Genomic DNA, 13,843 nt, shown 5'->3' with positions numbered 1-13,843 from the left:
TCCCCCCCGCCCCCCCAGGAATGTCTGTTTACTACCCTCAAGTGAGAAAAGCGTTAGACAGCATTCTCAGACATTTGGACAAAGAAGTTGGGAGACCAATGTGTATGACTAGTGTGCAGATGTCTAATAAGGAGCCTGAAGATATGATTACGTATGTAGTCAATTATTTCTCTTCATTGCTATTTCAGTTTTCATAAGTAAAGTGGGTCGATTCTTGCTTGTTTCCTTCCTTGTTTCCTTCCTTTCTCTTCTGGATTTAGCCCCTATTGCCATCTGCGACAGCTTTTAATACAGCGATTCCTCCCACAGGCTCAGTTTTACTCTTTAAAGTGCTGTCAAACCAGTACAGATAGCAAAAGTCATCCTGGATCCGTCCAGTTTGTTGTCAGTGATGAGGCCTTATACTTATTCTGTGAGTGAGAGATAAATGCTAGTGACCCCAGATGTGTGTGGACATGGTTGGTTTATTAAGTCAAACAAATGCTCTTATTTCCAGAGCCTTGTTCAACAAAAAAAGAAAACCTGAAAATCTCCTGGGAACTTAGGGTACAGAGGGGAATAATGTATGAGTGGCTTTTTCTGTGAGAAACTGTACCTCATCTCACCCCCATCTCACTGCCAACACTGCTTGTCAACCCATGTTTTTTTCCCTTATTGTTAGGGACTTCCTCCTCAGGAAGATATGTTTTATGGCAATAACTTCTTTTACTTGCTAGGAAGTATCTACATATTCTTTATAAGTGGACTTTTTTTTAAGGTGTTAGTATCTGCATTGTACATCTTAGATAACCAAATTGGATATTGGATCTCTCAATTAATGCATAGTTACTATATACTAGAAAATGTTAATATCTCTGAGAGTTTCTCTAATGCGAAGTTTTTTTTTCCTGCATTACTTCCTCTGGGAAGTCTTCATCCTTTTTGTCACACTTTCCTCATTTCTGCCTGTAAATTTGCCCTCACTGAGTTCCTCTGGCTGCGTATGTAGTGTCTTCAGTGACAGCAGTGTCAGCATTCCCCGGTCAGCTAGTCCTCTGTAACTCCATTAATGTTTGATTCATATTGGGTTGACCAAAAAGTTCATTTGGGTTTTTCCATAAGATGTTACAGAAAAACCCAAACAAGCTTTTTGGCCAACCCAATATTTCACTTCCAGTATTCACTTTTCCTTTCTTTGCTGTACTTTAATCTTCGTTGGCCAGTTTCCTCTTTTGATTATCCATTTTTGTCAAATGCCACCTGAGTTTACCCCTGGAGGCAAGGGATCAACACAACTACATAATTTGCCATGTATGTGTGAACCAAATAACAGATGTGCAGTGGCCAATCACGACAGACTTTGAAAAAATTAATGTGATTAAATCACTGGTTATGATACACATCTGTTTTTTACGTCCTGATTTGTGCACTGAGGAGCTAATAGGGAAGCTTGGCTACACAATTACTTACAGTTGATGGTAATGGAAAATTGAACCACATTGTTGGAGACTTGTATTATTTAACTAAATTGTGGTAACTGAAATTCATGCATGTTGGAACCAAGCTGAGAAAACTCACTGTATATAAAATCACTAAAAGTAACTAGTAGGTCCATTGCCATGATAATGGATACTGAGCCGAAAACTCTTAAAACATCCAAATTCTTGTTTATATAAGAATTATTTTATTGGGCCAATTGAAGAATAATTTGAGTAAAATAAATTAACAGCTTCCCCTTGAAATGTAGACCAAAATAAAAACCAGTATCTAGAAGGTTAGATATTTAAAATAAATAAAATCATTGAATAACTAGGGGAAAATACAGAAGAATTAAATTGTATCAAGCCTCTGGAGGAACCAGGATTTTCAAAACTTCACATATTTTATTACATAAAAATTTAAAATATGTGTGTGTGTGTGTGTGTACATTCTGAAGTAAAATAAGAAGACAAGAAAAAACAACTCCAACAGTAGTATATGAGAATGTCTGTTTTCTAAAACCCTTGTTAGTATATGATATTAAGAGAAAGAAAAAATTTTGTTGATTTTATAGACCCCCCCAAATAACTAATATTTGGTTATTTAATGTCAATTTTATTATTTTAATAATTAAATATTATCAAAGGTTAAATATTATATATTTAATTCTATTTGAAACCATTATAATATAAATAATTTACTTAAATAATACTTATTATTTAAACATAATAGTTGTTATACTTGTTTTCAATTACTGAAAACCTTTTTTGCTGGCTACCTGTGTTTTTTTCCTGACTTATCCATATATTCTTTTCTGCATTTATAAACTGATAATTATTTACTGGATTTGTATATGCTCTTTTTATAATAAATACATTAAACTTTTAGAGGTGGGCTCATTTTCTGTAATAATTTTTCCAAGTTTGCTTTTATTGTCTGGTGTATGTAAGATTCTTCTTATTAAGTCCTCTTGTGATCTGTTTTTCAGGGGGGAAAGAAAACCCAAAATTGATTTGTTTAGAACTTGTATTGCTGCTATTCCAAGGTTGATTCCTGACGGTATGAGCAGAACTGACCTCATTGAATTGTTAGCAAGGTAAATGAGAATTACTGTTTGTCAGGTTACCTTTTATCTCTTTAAATCTCTTTAAATTTCTAATGCACCCCTGTTACTATTATCACTAAAAAAGTAGTGATAAAGACATTTTTCATCCTTTATTTGATAACTTTCTAAACTCCCATTTTGTCTTTTACGTTTTGTTAACACTTTCTCCTCATTCATTTTTTGTTGTTGTTGTTGATGAAATTTAATCTCAAGATGTATTTAATTACTTTTATTTAATTTCATGGCAGAGAGGTCAAAGCCTTTCTTTCCCCAGGGAATGAGAGCAACGAATGACCTGATATCCTAAATGTGATATCCTAAAAGTATCTTTTTTTTTTAACATCTTTATTAGAGTATAATTACTTTACAATGTTTTGTTAGTTTCTGCTGTATAACAAAGTGAATCAGCTATACGTATACATATATCCCCACATCCCCTCCCTCTTGTGTCTCCCTCCCACCCTCCCTATCCCACCCCTCTAGGTGGTCACAGAGCACCGAGCTGATCTCCCTGTGCTATGGGGCTGCTTCCCACTAGCTATCTGTTTTACATTTGGTAGTGTATATAAGTCTATGTCACTCTCTCACTTTGTCCCAGCTTACCCTTCCCACTCCCTGTGTCCTCAAGTCCATTCTCCAGTAGGTCTGCATCTTTATTCCTGTCCTGCCCCTAGGTTCTTCAGAACCACTTTTTTTTTTTTTTTAGATTCCATATATATGTATTAGTATACAGTATTTATTTTTCTCTTTCTGACTTACTTCACTCTGTATGACAGACTCTAGGTCCATCCACCTCACTACAAATAACTCGATTTCGTTTATTTTTATCACTGAGTAATATTCCATTGTACATATGTGCCACATCTTCTTTATCTATTCATCTGTCAGTGGACACTTGGGTTGCTTCCATGCCTTGGCTATTGGAAATAGTGCTGCAGTGAACATTGGGGTGCATGTGTCTTTTTGAATTATGGTTTTCTCTTGGTATATGCCCAGTGGTGGGATTGCTGGGTCGTATGGTAGTTCTATTTTTAGTTTTTTAAGGAACCTCCATGCTGTTCTCCATAATGGCTGTATCAATTTACATTCCCACCAGCAGTCCTCACTCATTTTTTTTTTTTTTTTTTTTTGGTTTTTTTGGCAGTACGCGGGCCTCGCACTGTTGTGGCCTCTCCCGTTGCAGAGCACAGGCTCCGGATGCGCAGGCTCAGCGGCCATGGCTCACGGGCCTAGCCGCTCCGCGGCATGTGGGATCTTCCTGGACCGGGGCACGAGCCCGTGTCCCCTGCATTGGCAGGCGGACTCTCAACCACTGCGCCACCAGGGAAGCCCCCTCACTCATTTTTTAACTGTTAAAGTTCTTCTGGATTCCCCTATAAATCCTTTTTTTTTCTTTTTTTTTTTTTTTTTGCGGTACACGGGCCTCTCACTGTTATGGCCTCTCCCGTTGCGGAGCACAGGCTCCGGACGCGCAGGCTCAGCGGCCATGGCTCACGGGCCCAGCCGCTCCGCGGCATGTGGGATCTTCCTGGACCAGGGCACGAACCCGTGTCCCCTGCATTGGCAGGCGGACTCTCAACCACTGCGCCACCAGGGAAGCCCTGTGGCATACTTTTTAATACACCTGCTTTTCTTTATTCATTCAAGCTCTTTCTAACTCTGATGCGTTTGTCATGATGGTCAATCATGAAAATAATACTCTACAGCCCCAAACAGAAACTCATATTCGTATAGCATTGTATATTGGTAGCTTCACTGCTGTAGCCATGTTTTATGATTTTCTTGTTTATCATTCTCTTAAGTTCCATTAAAATCCTTTAACTAATATTAATTCATGTCCTCATATTGTATTGATGTCTTTAAAAGGTAATTATATATAGCCTCTCCTATAATTTATTTAGACTTAAACTCTTGAAGACCTTATGGGTTAGTTTGACACTTTTTTTTTTCATTTTCTTTCTATGCATACCCCATTTATGAAGTTACTCCTAAATTTATTCTCATTCTCACTGTCAAGAATTATTTCTGTTAAACTGATTCCATCTTGATTTGTTGCATTTCTTTCTCCACAATCAGCCGTCTTATGTTTAACTGTAACCTCAGCAGCATGAAAGGAATGATAGAGATAAATCATGTCCTTTCCAGTAAAGGACTAAATAAATATGAGCTAGCGCTAAGGTATTATATGATTGGACGTAATTTTTGATTGATTATAGGATAACATGGCATTTTAAGGATTAAAGAATTTTTTAATGTAATTCTGATTTGTCAATCTGTGTTTTCTAAAGTACAGCATTTGAATTATGATTAAACTTATTATTCTGAATTATAGTACAAGTACCAACTAATATTAGTAGATTGATGTGTGAATTTAAATAAATGAATATAGTTTAGCATAAGGATGAATATAGCACAAAAAGTGAACATTGGTTCCTATCTTCTTCTTATGAACCAACTGAGAGGGTATATTTTTTAAATTCTTAGTTTTACGTTTTAGATGATAAAACTCTTTGGAAGGTTTTTGAGGTTTGCTAATGGAATTTTGTTCTTGGTAGGCTCACAATTCATATGGATGAAGAACTACGTGCTCTGGCTTTCAATACTCTGCAGGCACTAATGCTTGATTTTCCAGATTGGCGGGAGGATGTTCTTTCAGGATTTGTTTATTTTATTGTTCGTGAAGTGACTGATGTCCATCCCACGCTTCTTGATAATGCCGTAAAGATGTTGGTGCAATTAATAAATCAGTGGAAACAAGCAAGCCAAATGCATAACAAAAACCAGAACTCACAGGTACCAAACTCTTTTGTAGTGTCTCTTTGTATGTGGTCAGTGGTAGATGACCAATGATGATGTTAAAACATACTGACTTTCTCAAAAACTAAAAGTTTTATTAGTTTTACTTCCTTTCAAAGTATTTGTAATCCCTTAAGTAGAACTTTCCTATAGTTTATATATTAAATACATAACATTTGCGTGTCCAACCTTTCCAACTTTCTTTCTTTGGTAATAATTATTTTTAGTTTTTATTTTTATTTATTTATTTAAAAAAATATATATTTATTTATTTATTGGCCGCATTGGGTCTTTGTTGCTGCACACAGGCTTTTCTCTCTAGTTGCGGCGAGTGGGGGCTACTCTTCGTTGCGGTGCGTGGGCTTCTCGTTGCGATGGCTTCTCATGTTGTGGAGCACAGGCTCTAGGTGTGTGGGCTTCAGTAGTTGTGGCACACAGGCTCAGTCGTTATGGCTCGCAGGCTCTAGGGCGCATGGGCTTCAGTAGTTGTGGCACGTGGGCTCAATAGTTGTCGCTCGCGGGCTCTAGGACGCGTGGGCTTCAGTAGTTGTGGTGCACGGGCTCAGTGGTTGTGGCACATGGGCTCAGTAGTTGTGGCTCGCAGGCCCTAGAGCGCAGGCTCAGTAGTTGTGGCGAATGGGCTTTGTTGCTCTGCGGCATGTGAGATCTTCCTGGACCAGGGCTTGAACCCGTGTTCCCTGCATTGGGAGATGGATTCTTAATCACTGAGCCACCAGGGAAGTCCCGGTAATAATTATTTTTAAATGAACATAGAAACTAGAGGCAATTCTAGCTCACATTTAGGTTGTTTCCAATATATTTAAAGCTGATATAATAAAAAATTTTGGTAGCCTTTCAGTTGAGTTATTTGATTGTTTTATCAAAGGCACCAGTCCCCATTTTACATATACAGTATGTGTGCTTCTTAACCCTAAAAGGTGCTCAAATTATTGATTTGTGATAATGTGTTAAGTCATAGAATCTTGGAATATTAGAGCTGGATCATCTAAGCCAACCCAGCTTCTCAACCTTTAAAGAGCCTACAAATCACAGGGGCCTGAGAATCTCTCTTTTTAATGAGCTCCTAGGTGATGCCACGTTGCTGGTCCACACTTTGAGTACAAAGGATACCATCCAATCCCCTCATTTTCCATATAGAAATGTTAGGCCAGTAGTGACTTTAAGTGTCAGCTCTAAGGCTTTTACCAAGTAGCCAGAGAGTGATAGAACTTAGGTACAGAATTCCTGTTTAGACTGCCAATTAAATGCTTTTTTCACTATGTGACTATGACATTTTTATAAATTAAATGTTATTTAAATTTCTTGAGCTGAGACAGACCTATAGCCATCATTTTTATGATTTGCTTTACTCTTTAGTAATTGTTTTACTAGAATGTCTATACATACATATATTTTTTAACTTCTGTTTATTTTTCAAGCATGGTGTGGTTAATGGAGCTTCTCATCCCCCTCCTCTGGAAAGGAGCCCGTATTCCAATGTATTCCATGTGGTTGAAGGGTTTGCACTTGTCACTCTCTGTAGCAGTCGACCTGCCACTAGGAGATTAGCTGTCAGTGTCCTTAGAGAAATACGGGCTTTATTTGCACTTTTGGAAATACCTAAGGTAAGATTTAGATATCTCATCCAGCTATCTAATGAAAGTACTTAAAAACTCCTTTTGTCCATCCTTATTCCATTTCTGTTTTTACTGTGCAGGGATAATTTACTTTATAACAAGATCTTTTTGACAGGGTCTAAGGTCACCCACCTGCCCTCGATTCCATTTGTAACAAATAGGGCTAAAGTGAGTTTTAATGTTTACCTAGGTTTGACGGCTTTTCTGAAACATTCCTAAACTTTTTTAGACGTGTGATGTCTTTTTTATAGGGTGATGATGAATTAGCCATAGATGTGATGGACAGGCTGAGCCCATCCATTCTTGAGAGCTTCATCCATCTCACTGGGGCCGATCAGGTAACTTTAATGATTTTGTGCTATTCAGTCGTGTTTTGGAACTTAAGACATACATACATACATGAGTTTCTTTTACAAATGTCATGCATTAGAAAGTATTTTTGAAAATGGTAAAGTGCTTTGAAAATAAAAAATACTTTTAAAAAAGTGGCATACACACACACAAAGTGGCACTAGTTTATGCTATGGTTAGTACTCTTCCCACAGAAATAAAAATATTTTATCTTTGTAAAATTCCAACCATTCCAGTCTAAAAAGTTTCACTTAAATCTGAAGCTGCTATCGACTATTGTTTGCTATTTATTACAGTATATAATATTCTTGACCTATATATGCTGGTTAAAAGGCTGTGGAGAAAATTTTTGTTGAAATTCGAAGCAAAAAATTGTGCTGTGCACCTTCAGTAAGTGTATTTGTTTGCTTTGCCACGTAAATTTAAGTGCATAGAGTAAATATATAGTATTTTATGCCTGAGTCATATGTAATTTGACTCATTAAAATGAAGAAAAACACTTTGTCAACACATACATAAGAAAGCTGATGCCAACTTTCTTAGTTTGGCTTGGGGGAAGAAAAGGTCATATATCAAGATTTCAAAACTGATGTAAGAATAACCATCACACTTTACTACTTGAAATTATTTTCTTCCCGTTTGGGAATACCTGGACAAGAGGTTTCTGTGCTTTCCACATAACACTTGGCTCTCATACCTCACAAGTTATATGTAACCAAGAGAGATATTAATAAAATTTTATAAACCTAAGAGATGGCTATAAATCTGTGCAATTTAAAGCATTCTGTTTTAGATTATTAACCATAAATTGAGAAATGGATGGCTCTCTAGTGCCTAAAACAGTGCCTGACTCGGAGCGGGTACTTTATGAATATCTGTTGGATGATCGAGTGAATTGGGCCTCTGTTCAGTTTAAGACTCCGGTTTTTGTTGTTGTTTTGTTGTCATTGTTGTTGTTTGAATCATAAGTAATTTGCTCTTAAGGTAAGTCTTTATCTCTTCAGTATAAGAGCTTTGAATATTATTGAGCAAATATTTGAGAATATGTACCTCTGGAGAGGAGCCCATTTCCCCGTCTGTTCCACTTATGCTTATATAGGGCACATCAGCATGAAAATTAATGGTTCATTTTTGAGTTCTCTAGCAGCTTCAGTATGCCCATGAAAGCTGCATATTCATACATGAATTACATAAGTAGTGGTTCTTAAACTTTTTGGTTTATGGATCTTTTTTGAGACTAACACAAACTATGGAATCTCTCTCCAGAAAATTACATGTACACATGTGCACAAAACAGCTTATATGCAGTTTCAGGAATTCTCTGCTCATATTACCCCTGTTTAAGAACCTCTGTTCTAGAAACTAGCAATAAGCCACTTATAGTTAGAAGCAATTTATATGGCAAAACTTTGAAAGTTGTTGAAATATACAATAATCAATTGGTTTGTTTTTTTTTTCTCTGCATAGACTACTTTGCTGTATTGCCCTAGCTCAATAGATTTACAGACATTAGCAGAATGGAACTCTTCTCCTATTAGCCACCAGTTTGATGTGATTAGTCCATCGCACATATGGATATTTGCACATGTGACCCAAGGCCAAGATCCATGGATTATAAGTCTCTCCAGTTTTTTAAAGCAAGAAAACCTTCCAAAACACTGCCCTACAGCTGTGAGCTATGCTTGGATGTTTGCATACACAAGACTTCAGTTGTTATCCCCACAAGTTGATATAAAGTAAGTTGTTTTTCTAGTGCAAGTTTTAAAATGTATAGACTGTCAGCCTTCATAAGGTATGCATTTGAAAAGTTCTACAAATTGGAAATCCCATAAATAACATGCCATAACATACTGGTATGTGAAGAAGGGAGATGAAAGTTGTAAAGGATCCAGTCTCATTATCCTTTCATTCTTTTTTTATAATTTGGTCTCACCAATTTGTAATCGTTCATTTACTTAATAACACACTGCTTGGTATGTAGTTTGTATCCAGTGAATGAAAGAATTAATGAGGAAATCATCCGAAGATGAATATGGATGCGAGTATAGATGAGTTTGTAGATAAAGGGTGAGAAGTGAAGGGAAACCGAGTTCAGTGACCTTACTTTTCCTGACAACATTGTAAGGAAGGCCGTCCACTGTTAGGGATTCGTGATAATGACTTTGGTTGTAGTTCTGAGGATAATGGTAAAGAGTTGGAGTAACTGGTGATGTGATGGAGAGTTGACCAAGGCTTTATAACTGCAGGTTAGTCTTGCTCTTAAATTTTAAAGAGAATTTATTTGAGTTAGAGTTCCTGATTTCACCTTATCCAGTATGCCATTGATCAGATTGCATGGCATGAGTCCTCCTATCATATAACTTGACCATATAAACCCAACACCTAGATAAACTTAACACCTTCAGCTCATATTTAAGCCTGCACAAACCTGGCTCCTCCAGTCTGTACTTTCTCCCTTACTTTCTATCAATGCTATCCATGTACTTTATGTTGGAACCAAAATAAACCTCTCAGAGTTCACTGAATGTGGTCTGCAGTGTCTATTCCGTGAGCTTTTGTTCACATGAACCTAGAATGCCTTTTGTTTTCTTTATGCCCTGCCCATATCTGATGCATCGCAAATTCCACCTTATTTTTAAAGCCTTCTCTTATATCTCCAACCCAGAGTAATTATTCCTTCTTTTACATTTGTGTGTATCTATATATACATATATATATATATAAACATATATATATACACACACATATATTTTTTGTTTTTGTTTTTACTGTTTATATATATATATATATACACACACACACACATGTTAATTATATATCTATGTAGATTCTCAGGTATTGTGTATTGGATGCTGGTTTTTTAAAGAAGATTGACACTTGCCACCTTGCGTAACATTTATGAACTTATTTAGTCTCCTTTATTACCATATTTTAAATTATAAGCCCCTCTCCTACCACCATTCTCTATATCCCCTTTCTGCTCTATTTTTCTTCATCAAACTTAGTGCCATCTGACATTGTTTTATTTTTCTATTATATATCTCCCCTAGCACACATGATGGCAGTGATTTTTTTTTTAAGCAGGTTTCTGTTTCTGTTTTTTTTTTTACTGTTGTCACAGTGCTCTGAACATTTTTAAGATACTGAGAAACTATTGACGAATCAGTGAAATGATACGTATTACTTATCAATAGATTATAAATCTGTTGAAGGTGAGGAATAAAACTTAGTATTTTCGCTGTCTTTGTTTTACTCTCAGTCCTTAATCCCAACAGAATTTTTGGTATTTGGAAAGATTTATGGAATTGTTCCAGAATATTTTATTGGTCTAATCTCTCAAAACAGAAATTTGATAGAAGCCTTAAAAATGTAGATACTTTAGGGGAGGGGAAGGGTAAGCTGGGACAAAGTGAGAGAGTGGCATGGACATATATACACTACCAAATGTAAAACCGATAGCTCGTGGGAAGCAGCCGCATAGCACAGGGAGATCAGCTTGGTGCTTTGTGACCACCTGGAGGGGTGGGATAGGGAGGGTGGGAGGGAGGGAGACGCAAGAGGGAAGAGATATGGGGATATAAGTATATGTATAACTGATTCACTTTGTTATAAAGCAGAAACTAACATACCATTGTAAAGCAGTTATACTCCAATAAAGATGTTAAAAAAAATGTAGATATTCTTTGACTCTGCAATTCCATTTTCAGGAATTTACTCAAGAAAATAATAAAACATTTATTATAATTAAGCATATATCCAAATGTATAGTGTTGTGTATAATAGGGAAAAATTACTATTAGCTAAAATATCTGACAGTGAAAGTGTGGCTGTATAAATCATGATAATCTCTATGATATAACATATGGTCATCAAAAATGATGTCATAGAAGTATATTAATTTACATGGAAGATGTTTATATATGTTAAGTATAAAAAGCATGTACAAAACAAATGAAACAACATTCAATTTTTATAAATTAAAGAGATGTATTTATGCCTTTATTTTAATGTATATGAATTGAAGATATGTAGAAGACGTACAGTGCATATTTTGGCATAGGATTAAAGGTGATTTTCATTTTGTTTTCACTTTTTTTCCCTACATTGAGCATGTATAACAAGTTATAAAATGTGACCTGATAAAATATTAACTGTACTCACAGAAATAATAGATTAGGTTAAAATGATCCTATAATGTGTTTTATTTTTCAGTCTAATATTTTATTCATTATATCTTATTCCACCAGGATTCAGTGGTAGTAATAAAAACTTTATGCTAACCATCTCCCCTAAATTGATAGAAATTTAGCTTTAGTTTTAAAAAAACTTTTCAAAACATGTATTATTTATGTCTACCTGTTTTTCTTCTTCTTTTTTTCAGTAGCCCCATCAATGCTAAGAAAGTAAATACTACCACAAGCAGTGACTCATACATGGGCCTGTGGAGAAACTACCTGATTCTTTGCTGCAGTGCAGCGACTTCCACGGCATCTTCAACATCTGCGGGTTCCGTGAGGTGCTCTCCTCCTGAGACGCTGGCGTCCACCCCTGATAGTGGCTACAGCATTGATTCTAAAGTAAGTTTTCCGCACCTGCCGCTGAATCCAAATGGCAGCATAAAAATAATGTTTTAAAATTTCTTTTTCAGGACAATAAAATAACTTGGTTGAAAAGTGTATTAGTTACTTGGGCTAATACTGAAAATAGTTCAAGAAATCCCATTACTATTTTTATGGATTCTTAGTTGGAATCAATAATGCATAAAGTTTTTCTTTTAGAATTTCCCTGGATTATGTAGGGGTACAAATAACTTGATAAGAATAGTGACATAGTCTTCATGATATGACACAAAATACTATCAGGTAGTTGGAGGAAATTGACAAAACTTAACACCTGGGTGTCTAACTTTAACACTGATGACTCCTTTAGAAGTAATTTTTTTGCTCATTTTTACAGATCGAAAGAAATAGGCTGATGGATAAACAGCCTATTATATGATGATGAGTGTCTGTAAGGAGTTAAGAGACCTGCAAATCCCACTTCCATTAACGAACTTGTAGCGAGCCATTGGATAAATCATTTAACTTTTTTAGATTAGGTACACCACAAGTGAATTTTGAAATGACATTCATTCTAAAATGTCACCTATCCATTGTCCTTGACCAAATATTGTTGAAATGTCAAATTATTTATTTGGATGTACTATCATTAGTGGCTGCGATAAATATAATATTTTTTTTCCAGATTATTGGCATCCCATCCCCTTCATCTTTGTTTAAGCACATAGTTCCAATGATGCGCTCTGAGAGCATGGAAATCACAGAATCCCTTGTTCTAGGTCTTGGCAGGACCAACCCAGGAGCTTTTAGGTAATTATCTTTGCATGTTTTCTCTACGCCCTAAAATAGCAAATGTGGCTCCTTGGAGAGAAGGTGAGGTAGAGTACTTATTATCAGGATAGTTGCATATCAGTCCTGACTTTTACTAGCTAACTAGCCATTTAACATTTAACAGGTCATTTAATTTATCTGAGCCTTTATTTCCTCATTTTGATTGAGTAAATAACACCATATTTTCTTCAAAGAATGATTATGGAAATCAAATATATATTATACATAAATACATTCTAGAAATTATAAAATGCCGTGTAAAGTTGTAATATTTTCCTACTTGATTTATTTACACAGTGATTCTGTTAGTTTATAATCTTGATCTGTTGCTTAAAACTGTAGTTTTTTTCCCCTTCTTGTTCAAGAGAATGACTATTCTTAAAAGAAATATTTATGTACATATTTTATATTATTCTTGGTGTTTTTGATAGTCATAAAGCAAATTCTTCATTTTTGCCTGAGTTTCTGCTTTGTTATTGCCTGATGGATCCTGACTTTATTCTTTTGAGGTTGTCCTCCATTGATATGGGGTGATGTTTGATGTTTTGTCTCCAAGATAACATGTACAACAGAGAATAGGTTAATAAATTGTAATATGTCTGTAGGTGTGGGATAGCATTCATTATAAATGAAGTGTTGGAAGATAATTTATGACAGGTAAACACACAATCATGCTAATAGAAAAAATGAGATACAAAAATGATCTCAATTTCTTAAAAAACAAATCCCCATAAATAGAAACAATTCTGAGGCACATACTTTAAATGTCTGCAGCAGTTTCTATAGATGATGAAATCGTGGATGGATTTTATTTTCTTCTTATTTTTTTGTATTTTCCCAATTTTCTACAATGAGTACATTTACATAAGCAAAACAACAAAAAGATTATTTTCATGAAGTTCATACCCTTTGACCCATTAATCTCATTTGTAAGGATTAATCCTATGGAGATAATCAGAAATGAAATCAAAGGTTAATGTACAAAGGTGTTCACTGGACAGTATTTATTTTAAAAGTTAGATAAAATTTAATGAAACAGTAATAACTGAAAATGGTTAGGAAAATTATCAATACTAGAGCATTATGAATTAATTAATGGTATGTGA

At 35.5% G+C, this 13,843-nt stretch overlaps 1 protein-coding gene across 1 annotated transcript in view; it reads left to right on the top strand.

Moving 5' to 3' along the window:
* Nucleotides 1–13,843, top strand: part of FRYL (FRY like transcription coactivator) — a gene marked incomplete at its 3' end in the record, with an annotated part of 206,784 nt that overhangs the window by 117,334 nt on the left and 75,607 nt on the right. Inside the window, exons 17-24 of the mRNA XM_079707243.1 lie at nt 19–151; nt 2,447–2,554; nt 5,119–5,356; nt 6,799–6,984; nt 7,248–7,334; nt 8,815–9,083; nt 11,729–11,924; nt 12,592–12,716. Coding sequence (XP_079563369.1) covers nt 19–151; nt 2,447–2,554; nt 5,119–5,356; nt 6,799–6,984; nt 7,248–7,334; nt 8,815–9,083; nt 11,729–11,924; nt 12,592–12,716 — 1,342 coding nt within the window. The remainder of the gene's footprint in view (nt 1–18; nt 152–2,446; nt 2,555–5,118; nt 5,357–6,798; nt 6,985–7,247; nt 7,335–8,814; nt 9,084–11,728; nt 11,925–12,591; nt 12,717–13,843) is intronic.

Source organism: Hyperoodon ampullatus (genome assembly GCF_949752795.1).
Source record: "Hyperoodon ampullatus genome assembly, chromosome: 1".
NCBI classification, from domain to species: domain Eukaryota; kingdom Metazoa; phylum Chordata; class Mammalia; order Artiodactyla; family Ziphiidae; genus Hyperoodon; species Hyperoodon ampullatus.
This window is presented reverse-complemented; position numbering and strand designations above follow the sequence as displayed.